Below are 25,221 nucleotides of genomic sequence, written 5' to 3'. Positions count from 1 at the left end.
AGATTCTGAGGGCCTTGACGGGTGGACTTGGGACAGATGCTTCCTCTTGGAGAACCTAGAGCTAAGGCCACTGTTTAAAAATAAGGCGTTGCCCATTTAAGACAGATAAGAAGAATTTTTTCTTCCGTTGCATCAATGATGAATTAATGGGGTATTTTCAGGATGATTTCTTAGATCAGCACATTCAGGAATTATTTTCCGCAAAAGGTGGTGAGGCAGTGTCTTTGAATATCTTCAAAAGAAATAGATTTTCAATAAGCAAGGGGTGAAAGGTTATCAGGGTAGGCAGGAACATGGTGTTGAGGTTAAAATTAGATCAGTCATGAATTTATGGATTGCGAGACCAGGCTCGAGGGGCCGAGTGGCTTACTCCTGCTCCTAATTCGTATGTTCTTCTGTTAAGTGTTGCCTTTTGAAGCAACTCAAACTCAGTTTTGGAGCTTGAACAACTAGCATTTGTGAGGTTGAGTGTTTCTGGATGTGGTTACCCTGCAGCTTAAGTTTTACAGGTAGATAAGACATTGGTGACTGCCAGGAAATCAAAAAGTAGTGCAGGAGTCTCCTCGGTGCATTTCACTCTTCAACCAGTATCCAGCAGTTCTAAAGTGATGTTTCCTCCAGATTAGTGCAGCCAGAGCCAATTCCATAGCTGCCTCAACTATGGGCGGAGAAAGATTGGGAATGCAATAGTCTTAGGGGATTCTATAGATGTGGGACCAGAGAGATGCTCTGCTACTGCAGACTGAATCTCAGCATGTTGCCTCAACAAAAGTGTAACACCGTGGGTGCTGGAAATCTGAAATAAAAACAAAATACTGGGAGAATGAGGTAGATCTGATGGGTTTGGAAAGGAGAATGGGGGTTGGCAGGTGATGGGAATGAATAGCCAGTTCATCTATAACTTTACTAATGGAACTTGAGGTATGAGGATAGATTAGGGAGGTTGGGCTGTTGGAAGGAAGAAGGCTAAAAGGAGATTTGATAGAGATGTTCAAGATCATGAAGGGGCTGGACAGAATGGATAGAAACCATTACAGTTCATAAAAGGATCAACAGGACACAGACTTAAAATGATTTTCAAAATAAGCAATTGTGATGTGAGAAAAAAACATTGTTGAATGAATGGTTTGGATCTGGAATGCACTGCCTAAAAGTGTGAAGGAGGCAGGTTCAGTCAAGGCATTAAAGAGAGCAGAAGATGAATATTTGAATAGAAACCATGTGCAGCAGTATGAGAAGGTGGGAGAATGACATCAATTTGTAATGCTCATTTGGAGAGCTGGTGCCGATACAATGGGCAAAAATGCCCTCCTGCACCATAAGAATTCTATGCTTCAATTGAAGTATTACATTCAATTTTGGGAACTGGATTATTATCTAAAGGGAATAAATTTGCAGGACTGCAGAAAAGACAGAATGGAATGGCACAGTGGCATAGTGTTAGTACTGCTGCCTCACAGCGTCAGGAACCCAGGTTCAATTCGGCCTTGCGTTGTTAAGTTTGTTTTTTTGTGAGACTCTTCCATCCTTGATACAAAGGCAAACACCAACCACTGTCTGATTCAAAAGTTTTTTGTTCTTATATGCAAGCTGGCAAGCCTTTGTTACATAACTTCCATTTAGTGCTGGGAGTCAGGTAGCAAAGGCACCCCTAACAATGGGACAGTCCCCCTTTATGTAGTTTTACAATCCTCATGGTCGCATGTGGTCTGATGTAATATAGCTAATCATAAGACACTCTTCGTTCTAGTCAGGTTAACCATATCTAAGGTCGTAATATGGTTATGTTGAAAGAAAGAGAACTGTTAATGGGCAAGTTCATTAATCACTGATGTCTAAAGCTTGTCTTTTACCCAAACTGCTGGTTTAGCAGGTTTTTGCAAAAGCTCGTAGTTGCATGAGATTTTAACCCCTTAATATCTCATTCTCTCCTTTTATCATTTCATGATAACTTAAACCTTTAGAGAGGAGTTTGGGCTCTGTTGTAGGCTAGGCATCGACAAACACATTGCAGCAAGAACATCAAATAGCAAACCACCAGAATAATGATCCCCAAATGTATTATCATTCCTCCCCCAGTCCCCAAAGAGGTTATCAAAGGGCCACCAGCCAGGGGGATTGTAGTCCTTAAAGTTCTGCTCCTTGGTTCTAATTTTGTCCACCATCTTTTTAATATGCTCAGCTAAATCAGTGATATTGTTGGAGGAGTCTGGAATGTATGTACAGCCCTCAAAGCCTATTAGGGCGCAGGTGCCTCTGGTAGCTACCAACAAGTAATCTAAAGCCATTAGGGTGTGCCTCAGGGATCTGTTTTGGGGCCACTGTTGTTTGTAATTTTTATTAATGATCTGGATGAGGGTATAGTTGGGTGGATTAGTAAATTTGCTGATGACACCAAAATTGGAGGTGTGGTAGATTGTGAGGAAGGGTGTCATAGTCTGCAGGGAGACTTAGATAGGTTGCAGAGCTGGGCCGAGAGGTGGCGGATGGAATTTAATGCGGAGAAGTGTGAGGTAATTCACTTTGGTAGGAGCAACAGATGTGTCGAGTATAGGGCTAACGGGAGGACTTTGAATAGTGTGGATGAACAGAGGGATCTAGGTGTGTGTGTACATAGATCCCTGAAAGTTGGGAATCAAGTAGATAAGGTTGTTAAGAAGGCGTACGGTGTCTTGGCGTTTATTGGTAGGGGGATTGAATTTAGGAGTCGCAGTGTAATGTTGCAACTGTACACTACTCTAGTGCGGCCGCACTTGGAGTACTGTGTGCAGTTCTGGTCCCCGCATTACAAGAAGGATGTGGAGGCGTTGGAGAGGGTGCAGAGGAGGTTTACTAGGATGGTGCCTGGTATGGTGGGGAGGTTCTATGAGGAGAGACTGAGGGATTTAGGGTTGTTTTTGTTGGAAAGAAGGCGGCTAAGAGGGGATCTTATTGAAACATATAAGATGATTAGAGGTTTAGATAGGGTGGATAGTGATAGCCTTTTTCCTCGGATGGAGAAAGCTAGCACGAGGGGGCATGGCTTTAAATTAAGGGGGGGTAGCTACAGGACGGATGTCAGGGGTAGGTTCTTTACCCAGCGGGTGGTGAGGGATTGGAATGCCCTGCCTGCTGCAGTTGTAAATGCGTCTAGTTTGGGGGCGTTTAAGAGATCTCTGGATAGGTTTATGGACGAAAAGGGATTGGTATAGGCTAGTGGGTCATTGTTTTTGTAACTGGTCGGCGCAACATCGTGGGCCGAAGGGCCTGTTCTGCGCTGTAATGTTCTATGTTCTATGTTCTATGTTCTATTTGGTTTTGGAGTGCTACCGTCCGTATAGCTATGACTTCAGCTGAAACTTTGGAGGTAATGGTCGTCACATCTTCTAATCCATCCGCAGTATCATTAGTTATTTTCTCAAGGACTGATGCGATATTGATCAGCTCTTGCGCCGCCTATGCTGTCCCACAGGAAGGAAAGGCTAGCATCCAAAATCATTCGGCTTCAGTTATGTCCCGTTTAGATCTCAACAGGTGCAGCTTGGGGTGGAGATGTAGGGAGCCATAACGTCGGACACAGGGGACCACATAAGCTAGATAACAAGATCCAGACCAGTCCCAAGGAAGCCAAGGATAGGCATTATCTCCACAGACAAAGTAGGTGTCATTGTATGCTTTCGTATTGCCTAATAGGCCGGGATTGGCTGTGAAACTGTTGTTATTGGAACATGTGATTTTTCTCCCTTCCCAACCCCAACCTTCACATTCTTTTGGTAAGATGGTGTTCTGTATGAACATCCCAGTTTGTGTAGTGGGACAAGAAACCTTTTTTGCTCTCTGCCTAGGATTGGTAATATTAAACTACTGAATGCAGTAGCTATGGCCAACGGGAATGGTTCTATTTCTTATCAGGCAGAGAGATCGTCTTTGTTGACTTTTCACAACAAAGTGGGGTGGGGAGTCTGATCTATCGTAGTTGGGTTGGTAATGGTTTTTCAAAGAATTCGTTATATTGCACCTCTCTACAAGTTGAGTAATATTTTTGTCCGTAGGTGCCATTAGAGGGATGTCCTGTCCGTTAACTTCTGTGAAGCCTATAGGATTGAACACAGCCCTCCATTCCATTTTTAGTCCCGTTTTGATGCAAAATCCATTTTATCATTTCCGGGGGGTTGAGAGGAATAGGGAACAGAGGAATCCTTGTTTAAGCATATGGTGGTATGTGTGAGCAGGCCCAACACCTGCTTACATTAACTTTACAGCATACTCATAAGACATGTACAAAAAAGTGTTAGAGTGAAATTGTCCATTAGTCAGTCCATCTTTCAGGCTTCTTTTCCATTGATCCGGTTGTCCTGATGCCAGGAAAATAGCTGAAAGGCTGAAGAAGGTGAAGATAAACCTCATGATTTATTAGTAGATATTGGTGGCCACTGTTTACAGTCACTCGGATGTATCCAGCGAGGTTGTCCTTGAACCTTGATTGCAGTTGGAGTCTGGAGGAGAACTTGGAATGGTCCTTTCCAACGTGGCCTAAGTTTGAGTAGATCCCAGTTCTTTATTAGCACGAGGTCTCCTACCTGTGGTCCAGGGAAGTAGTCCTGCGGGTCAGAATCTTGATCCGGTGTTTGTGGAGTTGATCGAAAGGCGCACTGTATCTGTGAATATTGAAATTTTAAAGACGAGGTTAGTTGTCGGAAGTACTTCTGCATTTCGTCTCCCATAATGTGTAAATCTATCTGGGTGGGCGGGCCTGTATTTGCATCCTAAAGCATCCTCCTTGGTTTACCATAGATTATCTCCGCAGCCGATTGTCCAGTGGTAGAGTGGGGTGTTATTTTCATGTAGAGAACTAAGGGTAAGACTCTTAACCAATTTAGACTGGTTTCAGAAGTTAGCTTAGCTTTAAAGGCCCCATTAGTTCTTTCCACTATTCCTGCTGCTGGGGGGGTGGTAGGCACAGTGAAACTGCTGCTGAATGTGGAATATGTCACACAGTTCCTTATTGATTTTTCTTACAAAATGGGGGCCATTATCTGAGCTAACCTGTTGGGGCACACCGAACCTCGGTATTATTTCTGTCAATAACAACTTCACGGCAGGTCCAATTCCTAGGGACCCTTCTCAGTGCATATGTTTAACCCTTGTGGCTGGGACAATTCCTAGGAGTGGAGGGCATTTAGGGGTCTGTTTGTGTCTGCAATGTTGGCAGATTCTGTTGGACCGGCCAACAGCAAGTCATCAACTTACTGGATGACTAGATCTATCAAGAAGCTCCAGACTTTGGAGCTGGCAATGTAGACTTTGAGAGAAGAGGTGGGGGAGTGATGTGTCCAAGTGTATTGACCCTGGAAGGTGAAGGCAAACAAATATTGGGATTCTTGAGCCAAGAAATGGCAAAGAACGCGTGTTGTAAATCAACCAGGGTGAGCACGCGTGAATTTGGGGGATATGGCTGAGGATGGTGGCAGGATTCGGGACTGTGGGATGCAGGGGTTTACCTATTTTTTTTTATCTGACACAAGTCTTGGACCCGCTGCCATTCCTGGTGGCTTGGCTTTGGACTGGTAAGATAGGAGTATTACAGGGTGATTGATGGGACCAAACCCCTTGTGGTAGGAAAGGCTCCACTAGGGTGGTAATGTCTTTTTCCACCTCAGGTTTAAGGGGGTTCTGAGGTAATGATGGAAGGGATGCTCCAAGGACAACCCGTACTTCAACCAGGGAGACAGGGGTAAACCCGATCTCATAGAACACTACAGCACAAACAGGTCCTTCAGCCCACAAGTTGCGCCGATCATATCCATACCTACCAGGCCCATCTATAACTTTCAATCCCATGAAATCCCATGTACTCATCCAGGAGTCTCTTAAAAGACCCCAGCGAGTTCGCCTCTACCACCACCGACGGCAGCCGATTCCACTCACTCACCACCCTCTGAGTGAAAAACTTACCCCTGACATCGCCTCTGTACCTGCTCCCCAGTACCTTAAATCTGTGTCTTCTCGAGGCGACCATTTCAGCCCTGGGAAATAGCCTCCGAGAATCCACCCTATCTATATCTCTCAACATTCTATAAACCTCTATCAGGTTGCCTCTCAATCTTCGTCTCTCCGGGGAGAAGAGACCAAGCTCCCTCAACCTATCTTCAATAAGGCATGCCTCCCAATCCAGGCAACATCCTTGTAAATCTCCTCTGCACCCAGTCAATTGCTTCCACATCCTTCTTGTAGTGAGGCGACCAGAACTGTGCACAGTACGCCAAGTGGGGTCTGACAAGGATCTTATAAAGTTGCAGCATTACCTCCCGACTCCTAAACTCAATCCCTCGCTTAATGAAGGCTAGCCATACACCTTCTTGACCATGTCCTCCACCTGCGAGGCCGATTTAAGAGTCCTATGGACCCGGACCCCAATGTCCCCCTTTATGTAGTTTTACAATTATCATGATCACATGTAGTCTGATGCAATATAGTTAATCACAAGACACCGTTTGTTCTAATCAGCTTAACCATATCTAAGGTGGTAATATAGTTATGTTGAAAGAAAGGGAACTGATAATGGGTAAGTTCATTAATCACAGATGTCTTAAGTTTGTCATTTACCCAAGCTGCTGGTTTAGCAGGTTTTTGCAAAAGTTCATAGCTGCATGAGATATTAAACCCTTAATGTCTTAGGGTCACTGTCTGTGTAGAGTTTGCACTTTCTCCCTGTGTCTGTGTGAGTTTCCTCCCATGCTCCAAAGATGTGCGGTTAGTTTGCTTAGCCATGCTAAATTGATCCTAGTGTCAGCGGGTGGTTAGTGAGGTAAATGTGTGGGGTTACGGGAATAGGGCCTGGGTATGATTGTAGCAGGTACAGACTCGATGGGTCAAATGACCTCCGTCTGTACTGTAGGGATTCTATGGAATGAGTTCAGTACGTCTTGGCAGTAAGCTAGCACAGACACAATGGGTCGAATAGCTTCCTCTCTGTTGTAATCATACCAAAAATTCAAAGCGGTGACCAGCTCTGTGACCCAGCATTTGAAGGTCATTGTCTCAGCTTCCACGCCAATAAAGATGGAAACCACCTGATATCTGAATACTGCCACAGAAATTCAGGCTGATATCATGAGACCCATACTTGCTGCCTTGGAGGCTCAGACTGCCCAAGCAAGTATGCAGGCTCTCCCAATATTCCAGCACTCTACCTTCCAACAAATTGCTGAGGCAGCACCCCTAGGGATGATATCATGGAGGATGAACCTGTTGTCTTCTCTGATTGACAGCTTGTGTTTCCCTCCCTGCCACCTCAGCAGTTGCTGTTACCAAACCAAGGTGATGCTGTCTGAAGCTGGGACCTCAAGGCTCAGAGTTGCTTTAAGGTGTCCTGTAACACCACCTGCAATCTTTCTGCTGAAAGTCAGCAGTTTCCCACTGCTGCAGTCACTGCGGTAGTAGGCCAGGCAAAGGCATCTGGAAGATAGGAACGAACAGGATGCACAAGGATGAATAAATCAGTTGTGTAAGTATCACTGCATGTATTGTTGGATTGTGATTTTATGGAAAGATTTTTTTGTTGGCGGCTTTTGGTCCAGGATTTTGACTGAGGAGGTGTTTTGGTGGGGAGTAGCAGTTGGATTCAAAAACGGAAATGTGGAGCAATGGTGATGATTGAATGGGATATTAATGGCAGCAGACTCTTAGAAGCTGCTTACAGATGATGCATCTAGAGCAAAGGTATCCTGCATACTATCTTCTTGCTTCCTTTTCCTCCTCCTGAAGTGATCTCCAGATACTGAGTGGCCAGGGCTACATCCTCATTATACCGAGATTGTGGGGGATGTAGCAGACCACCATTAAATTGACCACTTGTGCTGGTGAGTACTGGAGAACCCCTCTGAGTTGTCTGGGCAGTGGAAGCATTGTTTGAGGATGTTGATAATTTGCTCCATGATGTTTTCCTGGCTTCATGATTCTCATTATAGACATATTGTCCTTGCAGTGTTGGATGCCAAAGGGGAATATTGTGTAAGACTTTTTTTTAATCTCCTGTCATCCAACTTCTGATTCATCTCAGTGGCCTAAAGATGGCAGGAACGTTTTGTAGTTGCTGTCAGGATAATGGACTTGGTGTTCTGGGCATGATGCAACAACTAAATATTAGTGGAATGATAGCCCTTTGTGGTTCCTTACCTTCTGTTTACATGTGGAGTCTGCAGAGACACAGCATGTACTGAGTGGTTCCCTGCACCATTGGGATTTATGCCACTCTGACAGAGCCATGTGTCCACTCCTCCTGCTTCTCACTGGTTGAGAGAAAAGATGATGAAGTTCCCTCTGCTTGAGTACAGCACCTCCCTCACTTCCTTGATGGAGTGGTGGGTGATAAATTGGGAAATGTTGTCTGTATTGTCTGCTGCTGCCTGAAAGAATCTCCTTGTGAAGAGGTTGATGATGCTGATGATCTGTACGTACCTACTAGTAGTCCCTTCCTTGCCTTGCCATGCAGCTCTAGATCATTTGAAGTAACCAGCACACTTCAGTGACCATTTTTTTGCGAAATCATAGGCACCTCAAACATTGCTTCTGATTGACCAGGAGGCAACAGAGGTGCTCACTCAAAACCCTTCCCAATAAGGCCTTCTGGATAAACCCCCCCTCTTTCTCGGTGTACAGTTTTACATCTCAATGCCATGCTCCCTTCTGTATTGCAAGCCACGAGGGATGACAACTATAGCCCCCATAACTCCAGGTGTTCTGTACACTGAATAGTAAACCCCTGTAATCTGTCCTTCAGTAGGTAGCAACAGTTCCTCCCTTCAAAATGCACAAGGCGCCAGGACTGTTGGATGTGTTGCAAAGTTGACTGATGGTGACAGTAGGTTTTCGTATCAGAAGAACACTACCACCGGAAAGATGATGTATTTCCACCTTTCTTCACAAAGCCAACCAGCATTTGTTATTTTGATCACCATGAAGATTCACTCTTTAATGTATCTTGAGATGTCTTTTGGTCTTTATTTACAAATAAAAGTGCTAAACTGATTCCCTTGCTGATAGCAATAAAATTGCTTGCTTTCAGCTTCCAAAATGTCAGTCTTGGACCAGACAATCTCAAGTTATATCAACAAGGAGTGCAATGTACCGAGGTTAGAGATCCCTGGTAGAGCAATGCTCTCTTTGGACTTCTACATAGTAAAGATTAAAATATCTGTAATTGCATTCTTAGCAGGCGATACTGAGCCGTCTCTATTACTGAAATAGTTTCTATCCAAAATACTAACCTAAGATTTAAATAGTGCTGTATGGCAAGCATCTTGAATGCTTCATTTAATTAATTTGAGAGGAATTTTTTTCAAAATACTTCTAGTTAGCTGCTCTTCCCTGCTCATGTTAGAAACTGCATTTTACTCTTCACCCTCAGAGTACTTTGCTATTATATAAATTGGGTTTTTAAGAAACATGCTTCGCAATACTAAAATCTGCTATGTTTGTCAATGTGCAGGAGCTGTTTGGTGTATTTATGCACTCTAGTTTTCCAGTTGTTTAACTAAGTTCCATAACTTCTGAGTTCAACATCTCCTTGCTGCTTTTGCTGACAATTGTTGGGAAGCAGAGAGTCTGCTTTTCTGTAATTCTTTACTTTTGAAAACCAGGATTACAAAAATGTCTAAGGTCAACTAAAGTAGATTAGATCTCTTGAGAGCTGACATCTGTTAAGCGTTACAATCAAAGTAATATAATCCCAGTCCTGATGAATGCTCAGTACTAAACTTCTTTATTCTAACCTAGCAGATCTGAAACAAGAAATCTAATGATTTTAGTTTGGGGTGAATATTGAATCTTTCAAGTACATTGAGAAAGTGTGGAACTGAACTGCTGATCACGTGCTTGTAGTGGTACATATGAAATATTGTGAGGTAGCTTTCTGAAACGAGAATTTTTTTTGCTGGTCACAGTTGACCTTTTTGTGGGAATTTCCTTGACACTACAAATCCATTGCTAGCTATTAATCAACAAAGCCTATTGTGTTATTTTTCCCTCAAATTAAATCTGTTAAGAGTTTGATTTCTCCCAATACACCTATTGATGTGACATTTTGGAATTAGTTTCACAGTTTTGCCTGGCAATTGAAAAATGTCAGTTTTTAGTTTTACCTTTAAAGATTGTTCTTATGAGATTCTGGCAATGTGAAGTTTCTGTTGTGGCGGGAAAATCTGGTGTGAGAGCAATTTTTGTCTCCTTTCCATTCACCATTTAAGTTACAATCTTGCACATTGTCCACAAAAGATAGCTACATCGTGTTGTGTTAGTAATCTTAACACTTGTTCAGATAGATGTCTTAAAATAGGTTTATTTTCCCACGGTTTTTGGTTTTATCTGTTTCATACACTGTTTGGAAACCATATCTTCATGAACTGTATTTTTATTTTAAAATATGGAAGGACACTATGATTTGGACACTTGGGGTGGGATTTTCCAGCCTTGCTTGCTTTGAGACCGGAAAATCCTGCCCAAGGTCAACAGATCTTTCCGTGACCACCCCTCACTTACTCCGATTCCCGTGGTGGGTGGGATGGCAAAATTCACCCTTGGACCTTTTTAAAAGGTCATGAGTTCGCCCTGGATTGTAAACAAGCATATCTCTTCTAGGAAATCACATGATTTCAGTTACCTGATCAGCATGGCATTTGGGGAATGGGGAGAGCTGTTTGTTTGAACTGCAATTATTTTAATTGATGCAGAAAATAACTAGTTTAAAGGCAAAGGCTACTGGTTTACTGGAAATCTTTTGACAGAAGTATTAAGTTTTGAGCCTGCTGTTTTGAATTCCATTTTGGGGAATAAGGCTGGGTGATTAAATATGTTGAAGGTTGAGATAGACAGATTTTTAATTAGTCAGAGAATTAAGGGTTGTGGGGACAAGGTGGGAAAGTGAAGTTGAGGATTATCACATCAGATCAGTCATGATCTCATTGAATAATAGAACCAACTTAATGAGCAGAATGACTTGCTTCTGCTCCTGTATCTCTTTGTTTTGCCTTAGAGACAGTACAGCGAAGATGCATAAGATTGATTCTTGTGATGGTCTGCAAGAAGAAATGGTGTGAATATTTTTTTCCTGAGTTTGGAAAATGAAAATTGATCTCATTGAAATGTCCAAAATTCTGAGAGGACTTGATGCTGAGAGACTGTTTTCTCTTGCTGGAGAATTTGAATGGGGTCATAATCTCAGGATGAGTGGTCAACCATTTAGAGTTGAGAAGACATATTTTCTTCAGCTAATAGGTTGTGAATCTTTTGAAATTGCCTCCCAGAGGTTCATGAATGTTCAGCTATTGAGCACGTACATTCAGGATTGAGATTCTTATAATTTCCGAGAATTATAGGTAATAAAGAGATAGGACAACAAAGTTGGCTTGATATGGATGTTAAATCATGATCATATTGAATGGCAGAACAGGTTGGCTGGATTCTAGTCTCTGAGGCGTGTGGGAGGAGGGTAATTTAAAAATCTGGGGGTTTGTCGTGATGCGAATCAGGGAGCTTGAATATGGTTTAAGAAGAGAGGGGGACAAGGAAATTGGCAGGCCCCTGAGGATTTAATATCCAGCATAATTGAAGGAGTCAGGATGGAATTGATTTATCACTTCTCCTTTTTCCTTATTGTTGACTATTCTGTTCCCTATAGTGGGAATGGAGAATAAATGAGAAACCTTTTGAGCTACTATAACCTAGTAATGACAAATAAGGAGTACTACCTCATTCATCCTAACAGTTAAGAGTGCCCTGGGGTCTTGGGGCTATAACATGGTCTGGTATAGTGTGGAACTCCGTATAATGTGGGTCCATCTTGGACCCAAAACTTTATTTAAAATTCATCCTTTAAAAACATATATTTCCAATTGTTTTCACTATGTATCAAACATTGTTGAAGTATAATAGCTCTGAAAATGACAAACAAGATAATCCTTACTGTAATCCAACAAACTATTCTATAAATTGAAATTGTCAAAGATTTTAATTTCAGGTTGCACTTTATATGGAGGAATGAATTTAAATTGATATGCAATTAGTATGCATAATGCATTTTTAACTGTTAGATTATTGGTTACACTTGCATTGTTATTTTAATAAACTTCTAAGAATAAAACATACAGCCAGATTTGGAACCAATTAATGAGATGGAGCTGAATTAGACACTGACAAAATCAATGCATATTGAATATTGATGACATCTACCAATGAGATGATGAAATATTGGCAAGTGTCACAGGTCCAAATTCGCAAGATGTCTCAGAAATCGAAGAAGATGATGATGACGTGTCGAGAAGGAATCCACAGTCATCATCCATACAGTTATCAACTGTCCAGATGGATTGTTGAGATGATTTGAAGCCAATGAAAAATTAACTGCTACAAGTGTGACACAACTTTGAACATTTTAGCAAAGGCAGGGGCGTGGAGTAAATATGAATGATTAAAAACTACTGACTTTTCAATGTGTGCCCATCCATTAATAAATGGGCTATGATATTATCAATTGAGCACTTTCAAAATATTTGTTTCTAATCAGTGTAGTGGGAGTTGATCATCTGAGGATTAAAATAATCCAGTTGGACATAATATATTCACGCTTATGTTCCACAATAAATGAAGTTTAATATTGCTGAAGAAGCAAGATATGCCATTGAAGCTTTACATGTTGTACTCTTCAAGACAGATGGAAGAATGCCAAATTTTAAAAGGAGAAAATTTATGCTGCATACAAAAAGGGTGTTAATTGATTGGCAAGATGAAGTGAGGTATTGCTGTGGAAACTGCACCTGCGAACTATTGGCCCCAGTATACTCTTGTTTACTTTAATAAGGGCTAAATGTCTGGATGTGTTCCTTTTTCCTGCAAAGGACATGTCCCAGCATATGAATAAATGAAAACTTCTAAAAAGTATCATGAATCTGACTGATAATCTTAAATTGGTTTTAGTGTTATTCTCAGCACATTTTAGATTTTTCAGCAAGTGCTGCCCAATTGTGGAATCACATCTAACATTAGACACTATATTTTGAGTTTTGCACGCATGGGTTCGTTGAGTATGGTCAGTACCCTGCCTTTTGCAAAGAAACAGTGGATGTGCTGTTTGATACAATCTGTCAGTCATTGGGATATATGGCCCACATACCTGGCATCACACTGACCCTAAACGTCAAGTAGCTCTTTATTAATTTGTATGACAGGCAAAGCATTGATTGGTTTGATGGCATCATCCTTTTAGAGGAAAATATCACCCATGTTGCTACTGCATCAGCCGAAAAGGCTATCTTTACCCTGTTGTTCAGATTTTTACCCTTCCAGGCTAATTTGTAGTTGACTGGGCACTTTCAGACTATCCGGGCATTGTGCCTTTTTTGAATTAAACAAAAGTATGAGGAAAAGTTCCATGGTGTATGCTCAAGACTCAGCCAATCAGTCGACTTGCCAACCAATCAACACCCTTTTCTCATGCAGAAAAAATTGTTTCTCCTTTTGAATTTAGTTATTGTGCCTATCCTAATGAGCACATGGTGAAAAGCTTCTCTCTTGAGCAATACTCAAGCTTTGTACTACCAAGTGACTAAATCAAATGTTATTCATTTCAAATGATTAACTTTATTTTGTTAGTGGAACTTCGTTTGTTTACATTATAGGTGATTTATCGGTTTACGGGGTCATTTACTTCATTCTGCGTTATTCCAGCCACTTGGTGCTTTTGAAAGGACTTAATTGTAACATGGTCTCTCATATAACATAGGCTTGTGATAAGGTTGTCATGCCCCATGTTATAATGGGGCCCAGTATATAATATGGGCCGAACGCAGGTAACTGGGACTAGCTCAATAGTAAAATCTGGGCAGCGTGGATGTGTTGGGCTGAAGGGCATATTTCCATGCTGTAAACCTCTAACTGAGTAATTTTAAGTCCCAAAAATTCCTTACTTTGTCTTTGTTTTCCTTCTATTGTGCCAGTGTTCCTTTGGATAGAAAGTGATCAGAGCAAGGTAAATTATTTAAAAAGTTGTCTTGTTAACAAGTTCCATTGACCTATACTTTTGTGATGTATTCCTATTTTGTGATTACCTTTTTATCATAATTTCAAACTATGCAAACACATCCAAAAAGTGCTGATATTTTCCAGCATTTATCAATTCACAGTGTTACTAAAATCATTTTTTCACACCAATACATTGTCTGTTTTAAGTGCCATTTGTCAAACTGCACCCAAGTGTTGAGCCCCTCTATTATGCTCAATGTTGACTGCTTCAGTTTTGTATAATACATTACCATGTAATATTGGGCCATTTACAAATTTCATACCATTAATTTTGAGTAATCCTTCAAAATCATTTATTGCAATCATGAATTGTGATTAGAAGTTATACAATATGTGATTTTCCTTACTTTATACATAAAACCTATGTTTTCCAGCTCAGTCCTTCAAAGAGTTTGCACAACTTCTCCATACAGTTGAAGAGGAGCGAAGAAGATTGGTGAGAATTATCTTTATTTCAAAATTCTTTCAGAAACAGGAATTTGGCCATATGGATAAGAGATGATTGATAAACACTAGGGGTAAAGGAACGTTTCTCAGATTGGAAGATACGGTGATCCACATGTGTTTGGAGCCAGTGTTATTTGCTAAATGACTGAACTTGATACAATAAATAATATCCACATTTGCTAATGATAACAAGACAGGGGCTAGAGGAAAGGCAAAATGATAAAGATGATAACTGTGGAGGATATAGATTTGGGGTACCCTATTGTAAAGAATATGTTAATAATAGAAAATGAGGAAAGTAGACTCATAAGAATATTATCAGGCATGAAGTCTTGAAGGGTTATGATAAAGTAAACAGTGACAGATTCTTTCCATTGCTCAGTACTCTATTTTGTTAATAGCTCAGAGCTAAGATAATACCAAAGAATGAAAAAGGCCATAAATTTGTTTACATTGCAAGTGGTTAGCATGGGGAATTCTGAGAAAGAGACTGTATTAAACAAAGTCAATGAGTTCTTTTGAAGTGAGTGTTTCTTGAAAAAGAAAAATAATTGACATGTGTAACAAGCAGGAGAGTGGGAATCTCAAGTAGAGAAAAACGCTGGCTTAAATTGATGGTTTGTATTGCTTATTTATGCTCTACAACACAGCAGTGCAGTGCCATTATTATTCTGTTATTTCAATATTCTGCAGCAGCCCCCTCAGTTAGTGTGCAAGGAGTTAATTTAACACCATCAAAACATAGAAATATCAACATTGCATCTTGGTTGAGATGGTGAATGTGTTGGCCAGTACAGTGTCAGCTAATTACTGTCCAGAGAAAAGTGAACTTTGGAACATGAAGGTCTATCACCTCCTAGTTCCACACAGGCTGATTAATCTGAAGGGCATTATTTTAATACAAAACAAATGCTATATTAAATCAACCATCTCCCTCACCTAATATTAGTACAGTTTCTGCAATACATAGCAGGTATATTCATGTGCACATGGCATGCCTGCTATTAGCATTGTTTGATGATGTTTAACAGATGAGATAAATGACAAATGCCGCAATGACTAAATTAGCTTAAAGACAATTTTACCTATGAGAAGGTTTTGTGAAAATAAAGAACAAATAAAGGTTGCTGACTTGTGCTAGCATGCAGTATAACATTTGACATACTTTGTGATAATTGAGCTCCCAAAGTATTGCCATCACTTATGGCAGGTTTGAGTATTGCCAAGCTTTATGGGGCCAGCAGAGAATGTCTTGACGTTTGTAACTAATTTTGACTCAAAAGCTACTGGACAATTTCAAAATTCCTGAACTACTGTTGTTGTGTTTGTGAATGTTTTGAAAAATTAATATTTAATCAAAGGGTAATTGAAAGAAGCAAATTTGCCGAGTGTGGTTTATCTGAAAGTCTTGAGTTCCCTAAACAAGGTACTAACTTAGACTCTTATGACTATATAATTTAAAAGAGAATTGAGGCATATGGGGTGCAGGCAGGAAAGTGGAGTTAAGGCATATGATCAGGCATAATCTTATTGAACAAGCCACCCTTTGAATTGTTTATAAAAATACTTGTAAGTAGGTGTAAGTAACAAAGTATGTTGTGGCTGTGTCATCACACCTTGTGTAAAGAAAAGTGTTACACCTGATCCTATTTAATAAGCTTCATTTGTTACTTGCAAATAGCTATGCTAGAATTTACAAAGCACGTAAAACAACCATCATTGAAAGGGTATGATGAATTTGAGCAGTTCATTTCGGGTGACATGGTGGTACAGTGATTAGCACTGATGGCTCACAGCTCCAGGAACCTGGGTTCAAGTCCAGCTTTGGGTGACTGGGTGGAGTTTGCATGTTCTCCCGGTGTCTGCTTGGGTTTATTCCAGATGCTCCAGTTTCCTCCCCAAGTCCAAAGATGTGCAGGTTACGTGGATTTGGCTATACTAAATTGCCTGTTCTGGCTGCGCTGACCCCAAAACTGGAAGATCCTGCCCAATGTTAATGGACCTTCCTACCCCTTATCTGCTACGATTCTTGTGGCAGGGCAAACTGGAAAATTCATCCCTTAGTTTCCTAAGGGGGACTAGCAGGATAAATATGTGGGATTATGGGGATATGGCCTGCTATCATCATGCCATGTTACCATACTCAACATCCTGAGAGTCACCATTGATTGGAAATTCAGTTGAAATAGCCATATAAATAATGTGACCTTGACAGCCAGGGGCTGGGTGTTGTTATGATCTCAAGACAATTAACTTTGAAAAATAAATTTGAACTCTCAGACATTAACAGAATTATTTCATATTTCAAACAAAACTTTTTATTGTACAAAAAAAACAAATCAAGTATGACTAATTTGATATTACAATTTCTTAAGCATTTATTATTTAAGCTTGAAGATCTCCACCCAAAAATTCCCCATACTTCACAGGATCTTAAGAATTCTTTCACTTCTCCGAGGATCAACAAAGGTGTGCCACAACTCTCAGAAATGCACTTCGATTCTCCTTGGTTTTCCTGAAGTATGAGATTTCTTGGAAGTTCTTCCTCTAGCACACAGCTGGTGACTCTCCAAATCCCTTTAAGTAGTTCACATTGGTGAACACCCTCACTCAAGTATGACCCTCATTGTGTTCTTTCTCAGTGACTCCCCTTTTGCTTCTGGTAAACAGCTTTAAATAGATTTCTCTCTCTGCTGGTCTCAAAGCTGCTTCCACACTCCAACTGCAACTAACTTTTTCTGTGAGAAAACCACAGATACAACCCAAACAAAGAAAAATTCTGTAATGTATCCCCACAGCTGTGTGATATAACTGGGTTGTCCCATTTACAGATCCAAACTCATTACCTCCCTTTCAAAACATTTCTTTGGCTGGTAAAACGTATGAATAATTCAGATCTCTTACAAAAACAACTGTAGACATCTTGACTCTACCAAGAAATCCAGAAAGGGGCATCGATGTTTTCTCACTTTCAAATCTGACTTTTTAATAAATAAACATAGGCTACCTTTTGAATGCAGACACTTTAAGTTTGTTCACACACTTCCAAATTAGATGTTTCCATTATATTACTTTTGAAAAACTTAAATCCCCTAAATGAAAAGTTATACTCCTGAACAATTATCATGCATTCATTGGACATTTTTGTGACAGTGCGCTACTGAAGCGGTTCACCTACTGACTTACTCAGCACCATTCAGGAAAAGAAGTCTGTTTGACCCACAACTCATCTTAATATTAAACAATGAAGATGAATAAATCACTGAAATAACATGGCTGCAGTGTGCATTAATGACCAGTTGCACTGTGTTAACTCACCAAGGCTTTCTCAACAACACACCCAAGCCCACCACCTAGAAAAATGGGCAGCTAAGTACATGGAAATACTATTGTCTCCAAGTTCCATACTAGGTCATTGATCCTGACTTGATACTTTTATTGATCATCCATAAATCAAATTTCTAAAACTCTGGCTAACTGTATTGCAGGAACAAGTTCAGCAAATTGATTTTTGGTGTTGAGGAAGAATGTTCAGCACTATATTCTTGGAGAATATGAAAGTGACTAGTAAATGTTAGAGACACTCACAAACTAAGAATGACATTTAAAATAAAATTGAACTTCAATGTTTAGAATCATTAAAATATTATAAAATTAAGAATTTTTCCTTCCTCTTACAATGGCTAGAAGAACAGTTTTCTCCTGAAATTACATTCTTCAAATACAAGACTTTGAGCTGGAATGTTTCTACACTGAATTATTGTTGAAGATTCTTTAGGTCATCTTCAAAAATGATATTTTGCCTCAAATGATGATCTTACCATAATTTGAAGCTCACTTATCCATCCAGCTATGTGTATTAAGTTGTTACCTTTGGGTGAAGTGCTATTTCAAGGGATTTTAGAGGATAGTGCACTGTAATTAGTGCAGCCATGTTATATCCAAGTTTCTTTTGTGCCCACTTATACTGGAGGCTTCTCTTGTACCTTGTGAAGAGAGTTGGTGAAGAGAACATTGGTGCTTTCTGATTGGGTGAAGAGCAAAACAGCTGAAGGACAATCATTCCTGCTCCTACTGCGTAATTCTGGTGGTAAGCCGTCGAGTAGCGCAGGTCTTGCCAAGATGGACTTGATCTGCATAGATTTGATACAAAGACTGACAGGCAAAACTTTAATCAAACAATGCACGAGGAGATAGTTTGAATGCTGTCAAAGGTTAACATAATTACACTGGTGTAGGGAATTTGACTTTTTAAAGGCGTGATGAACGTTTGTGAAATCAGTGAGAATTCAGACATCTCTTTTGTTGCACAGATAAAAGTATTTATTTAATTGGAAGTAAGATAATAAAACAGTAGGAGAGTACAACTTGAACAGTTGTGGAACAAGTTATTGAATTTCTTTGGTTCTTTCTTTCTGTGGTTCTTAATATTGCTTTGGAATTACCCTATTTCATGAATCCAGGTCCTTTACACCTGTGATTTATTTATCCTTATTGTTTAATTTTAAGATGAGTTGCGGGTCAAACAGTCTGCTTTTCCTGAGTGGTGGTGTGTAAGTCAGTAGGGGTTACAGATAGTGCGACATGAACCCAAGATTCATGTCGCACTATCTGTAACCCCTGTGACTTGCCTGGGTTTGCAAAACCTCACTTACTGTACTGTCTGGAGACAATACACATCTCTGTAACCTGTGATCAGTGCTCCTTCCACTCACATTGTCAGCCACTTCAGGTCTTGAACAGCAGGTTAGGTGTAAGGATTCACATTCTAATCAGTAATCTCTAAACTGTCTGTGCTTTATATGCTCTGTCTGAGGCCAGAACTCTCCATTCACCTGACGAAGAGGGAAACCTCGAAAGCTTGTGAGTCTATTATCAAATAAATCGATTGGACTAAAACCTGGTGTTGTCAGACTTTTTACTGTGTTTACGCCAGTCCAACGCCAGCATACCCACATCTTTATTTATTAAAGTCAGAGTTGAAAATGAAATAACATAGAGATGGCCTTTTCTGAGTTTCTTGGTAGAATCAAAATGTCTACAGTTTTTGTAAGGGATCTAAATTATTCATACATTTTACCAGCCAAAGAAATGTTTTGAAAGAGAGGTAATGAGTTTGGATCTCTAATTGGGACAATCCAGTTATATCATGTTGCTGTGAGGATATATTATAGAATTTTTTTCGTTAGGTTGTATCTGTAGTTTTTTCACAAAAAAAGGTAGTTGCAGTTGGTCTGATTTTTCTATATTAAATGTACCATAAGGCAGCTTGTGCCATAAAAGAATGCATGTCTCATCTTCCCCTGACTCCACTGTGGTCCAACGGATATCCCTAGTGGATACTGTGCAATGTTTTACTGTGAAAGTTATGCTTGGAAGATCCCAATTGGAAGTGCATAGCAACGTTGAGTTGGGAGAAATTTTGAGTGCAACAGTGATCCAAAGATCGTTAATGCTACTGGGAAAGCCCTTGAGTTCAATTATTTTAGACCATAACTTCTGTCCCATTTTGTCTTCTTTTGCCGTTTTGTTTTCCTCGCATTTCTTCCTAAATCCCTTTGTTTCACATTCATATAGCTGCTATTCTGTTATTCACACCTCCATCTTGACACATCATTCATTTCTTTACTTGTCTGTTCTGGTCAAGTCTATGGACCCCCATCAAACACTTTTACAATCGCAGAAGAGCAGCTGAAATCAATATACAGCTGAATTGAAAATAATTGATCTTTTTAAAAAGTATTGGTGGAGTGGGGGACTGCTAAATAGATGTTTAGCTGTGCTTTAGAATGGCATTAGATGAAGCATTGAGCTCCAAAATGGCATCAATGGAATATCAAAACACTGTTGCATACTGATTAATGTCACAGTCTGCATACTTCTGATGGATGGTCCCACTGCATGTGTACAAATGCACTCATCAAAATGGCATCCAGTATGGTTAGATCTGTTTGCAGTAGGTGACATTTTGGAGGCAAAATAGCACTCACGGTAATCAGACACTTGCCATAAGAAGTTAAACAGATAATTATTTTGTCCCCATCAGAAAGAACGGGCGATCTGTACTCTATAATTGTGACAGACACCGTTATGTTACTGTTATGTTAAAAACCCAGCTTGCAGGTGCAGCAGGTGGTCAGGAAGGCGAATGGGGGCACAGCCTCAAGATAAAAGGGGGGCGGTTTAGAACGGAGTTGAGGAGAAACTTCTTCACTCAAAGGGTGGTGAATCTCTGGAATTCTCTGCCCGTTGAAGTGGTGGAGGCTGCCTCGCTAAATATTTTTAAGACGCGGGTTGATGGGTTTTTGATAGGAGAGGGGATTAAGGGTTATGGGGAGAGGGCGGGAAAGTGGAACTGAGCAGCGACAGATCAGCCATGATCTTATTGAATGGCGGGGCAGGCTCGAAGGGCTGGATGGCCTACTCCTGCTCCTATTTCTTATGTTCTTATGTTCTTATGAATGATGCTGCTCAGAATCAGTAAAATATTCAATTGTTTAGCAGTTTAATTGAGGGTAACTTATTTTTACATGATTTGTACCAGGAATATCATTTAAACCTTCATTGAAACTGTTTTCACAGCACATCATTATCTGATTTTGCCCAATTATTAAGTTATCTTGTGTTTTTGTGTTGAGCACAGATGGTGACCAGTAATGCAACACGGCTAAAAATTGCATTGCACAATGTTATGATGTTCGGGGCCAGACCAGAAACTCCAAGTGATATTACGAAGTTAGCTCATATCACAACTTTTCCTTTTGGTTTTGGCAATAGGATGAGCATAAGATATTTTGCTCCAGGTATGATGTGGTTGACCCATGAGGAAATTTTATCAAAGCAAACTTTATTTAAGAACAGAGTTAGAATATAGCAAAAAGAATTAGCATATTTTTTACCAACTAAAATATTTAAACATGCCAAATATAATTTTTAATAACTAGCAATCACTATACTTTCAATTTAAAGCAATATTCCCATAGACATACAACCTTCTTCAGCATTAGTTAGCATAAAAAAAAGTATGCTCAAGCGGTGCTAGATTTCTGGCCTTTTAACACTTTTGGATAGAGACCCAGATGGCAATTTCAAGGGAAGGATATTTCCTCAAACAGCAGAACTTCAAAAAAGTAAACCTAGTCTCTGGCAACTCCCAGTCACCAGACTTCAAAGAGGAAAAGAGAAACACTGCTCTTTCTCAACGCAAAGCAGCATTTAAACAGCAACTAAGCTTGAATTCTCTGTACCTGTCAATCAACCCAATCAAGTCCTACTCTGCAAAATCCTGGAGAACCACTAAAAACAACAGAACAGTACTAGTCCAGATTAAAACAAACATTCTAGCAATTAGAATTATGTTGCTGCAGTAACAACACAAGATGCCGGTTATAGATAGAATAGCGTTGATAATACAAAGAACTGCTAAAACAGATCCTGCAGAGAAAATGACTAAAATACATTTCTTAAAAGCACAATATTGTCACAATGGAAACAATCCTATGCGTACAGAACCTTGCCAGTTTATATATTTCTAAAACTCCTAAATTAAATCTATTTGGACATTCTCTCCTCACATACATAGCATCCATCTTGTGATGTCAGATGAAAGCCAATGCTCCTAAATGAATCCTTGTTAAATTTTGATCTGGATTTTGCAGTTAGCAAGAAATTCTGAAGAAAGATCTCGTAGTTAAAGGAATGAATTCCACCTGTCCCAATGTTTGATTTTGGTGCCAGGTCGAGGGAATTCAGCAGCTGTGATGCCATGAAGCGACAGCCAATCACTTTGTAGTATTCTAAAATAGCAAACCATGAAGTAAAATGCATCATTAATTATTCATTTATTTTGCAGACAGCAAAATAAAGATTGGGGCACACAAATGGGAATAAGGTAGAATCATAGAATGGTCATAGCACAGAAGAAGCCATCAGCCCATTGTGCCTGTTGGAGAAGCAGTTCCCCTTGTACCACTCCTCTGCCTTTTCCCCTGGCCCTTCGCATTTTTCCTTTTCAGACAATGATCCAATTCTCTTTTGAAAGTCTTGGGTGACCCTACTTCCACCATATTTTTCAGATAATGCATTTCACATAGCTGCATGACAAGACTTTTGTGCATAGCACAATTGCTTCTTTTACTAATTATCTTAAATCTGCCTTCTGATTCTTGATCCGTCTATCAATGCGAATGGTTTCTCCCAATATACTCTGTCCAGATATGATTTTGAACACACTATCAAATCTCCTCTTAACTATTTCTTCTCCAAGGAAAAGAACACTAAATGCTGCCGTCTTTCCACGTAACTGAAGTTACCCATACCTGGACCCATTCTCGGACATCCTCTCTAATGCCTCCACAACCTTCCTGAAGTTCCCATCAGCTGGACACAGTACTCCAATTGAGGCCAAATCGGTGTTTTATACAAGTTTTTACAGACCTTCCATGCTTTTATGCTCCGCCTTGGTTGATAAAACTCAGGATGCCATATGCCTCAATCTGTCCTTGTAGAAGCTGCAATATTATAATTTAAAAAAAAATTAAAAACCTATGAAACCTTTATCATAGTATAGTATTTTGGCACCACCCAACTAAAAATTAATTTTCCAGGCCAGAAAACCTGTTTCACAAGATGTAAGTTTTTTTTAAAAGCAATGAGACAGCCTGAAAGGGATGTTTGGCTTTTAGAGATTGCTAACTGTGGGAAATTCAGCTCCCCCTGTGGAGGAGGACTCACTGGTAACTTCTGTGTTTAACTGTGCACGTATGGATGCCAGAGGTGGCTGCTAGTTTCACACTTGTACAGCAAACATTGACAATTTTGCTATCATTATAACCGCAAATTCTGGGCCAATCTATTCTTCTGAATTGGATCTTGCCTCGAATGCATGTCAGACATGGGCAATTCTGCTCCCACATTACTGCTGTGCACAACATAATTTAGCTATATTTCCATAAAAATATAACTTGAATTTGCCACCGGAAGATTGCGGAGTGAAATGGTATAACTTGTTCTGTTTGACACCAGTGCCGCTTTCGCAAATTTTGGGTCACGGATGCTGGGGCCAGTGTTTTAAGAAATCGATTACATTTGCAAGAAGTGTAATAAGTATCATTCTTTGGTTAGAAAATATATTTGTGTCAGTGCAAATTAAGTCAGATGAATAATTTATAGTGCAGTCATATTTATGTTCCCATTCCATTTTAAATGCATCTTATCAGTTTATTGCTGCTTTTCAAACTTCTTTTACACCATTGCCATCTACAGGTTCACTTAATTGTTATTATGTGTTAACAGCTGTTATCCGTAAGTTATAAAATGTGCAATAGTAGTCCAGGATATTGATGATGTATGAGCCAGTGTCTGAGAGTTCTTCCTAGTAATTAATCAGCTGGAGCAACCATGTTCAATCCTCACATTACTGTTATCAACAAAGTGCTTCTTTGTAGGTTTTTCTTCCATTGAAACCTCCAATTGTTCCTCCAGTTGTGTCTGCTGAAACTGATGTTCTTACTATGATTTCTAGCCATTATGAATCCCTTGGTAATGGAGCACTAACCACCCACTCAAATTCTTCAGCTAGGATGGCCTTTCTTGATTTTCCACCTGCAGTGAAATATGCAAGCTTTTGGACATCTGGTTTCCCACAGTAATTCTGAATGGTGTATTGTGTGAAGAGCTTTAGTTAGGTCTTAAGATATCACAGCTAGTGGTGGCTTTTGCTTTTGAGGATTATTTTGTTGTCCAGCTTCTGGCTTGCAGAATCTAGTGCTCAAAGAGTTTGTTATGTTGTATCTTTGGATAAGATATTAAATTGAAATCTAAACTGCACGTTCAGGTGAATGATAAAAGACCATAACAGGAATTGAAGAAGGGCGGAGAGGTTTTTGGTCTGCAAGTCAAACCTCAGTTTGTATAGGATCTTCTTTTGGATAAAATGCAAGTGCTGAGTTTGCCTAATGGTAAATGTACTGCAAAAAAAATTGTATGCAAAACTTCTGAGGATATAAGTACTTGTGTTTCTTGCCTCCATGGATGCTGAAGCCAATATCATGACAATTTTTTATTGAATGTAAATTCCTTAGGCTAAGCGATTGTCTTCTCATTTGCTGAACTTAAGCTGATTAGCCCACTTCTGGTCTATAGAGGAGATAATGCAGCATTGTTTGTATCTTTCCACAAGACACAAGGGATTGATAATCACTGTGCAAGGCCTTTCAAAGACAGGCAATCCTGTAAAACCCCTCAGATTATGTGCTTAACCCTAACCATAACTGTATTGAAGCACCGCAGAGTGCAACATGATCATGTATATAGTTTGAACACAATTGTACTCTCTAACAAAAGTTTTGAAATGTTTGTAATATTCTCATTACTGAATTCAAGCACCTTAGAGTGCATCTTAATCTCTTGAACAAATGTGAATGCAATTGCACTTCCTTGAAATATTTAGTGATGTTTCTTTCAGACGTTTTAAGAATAATGTATGTTTTTGCAGAAGAAAAGGGTTTGTACTGAATTGGATTCTATTTGAATTTGATTTTTTTTTGGAGTAAACAAAGACCTGGATTAGGTGCTTGCCCTGTCCAATCTGTGCATTGACTTTGTAACTCTGGGGAAGGAATAAAAAAAGGATTTACTGATGTCGCAGCAGTGGAGGTTGGCTGCACATGGGTCCTGGCCTGTCCTGAACTCATCTAGCAAGGACCACTGTTGCCATGA

General features: G+C 39.9%; 1 protein-coding gene across 2 annotated transcripts in view; it reads left to right on the top strand.

Annotated features, from left to right (window-relative positions):
- arhgap42a (Rho GTPase activating protein 42a) overlaps positions 1 to 25,221 on the top strand; it is a 314,844-nt gene that overhangs the window by 117,180 nt on the left and 172,443 nt on the right. For both annotated transcript variants that reach the window (XM_080196954.1, XM_080196952.1), the window contains exon 3: positions 14,430 to 14,491. In XM_080196954.1, the coding sequence (XP_080053080.1) occupies positions 14,430 to 14,491 (62 nt within the window). The remainder of the gene's footprint in view (positions 1 to 14,429; positions 14,492 to 25,221) is intronic.

The sequence above is a fragment of the Carcharhinus amblyrhynchos genome, chromosome 10 (genome assembly GCF_965287045.1).
Source record: "Carcharhinus amblyrhynchos chromosome 10, sCarAmb.v2.hapA, whole genome shotgun sequence".
Taxonomy (NCBI): Eukaryota; Metazoa; Chordata; class Chondrichthyes; order Carcharhiniformes; family Carcharhinidae; genus Carcharhinus; species Carcharhinus amblyrhynchos.
Note: the sequence above shows the minus strand (reverse complement) of the source record. Positions and strands in the feature narration are given on the sequence as shown.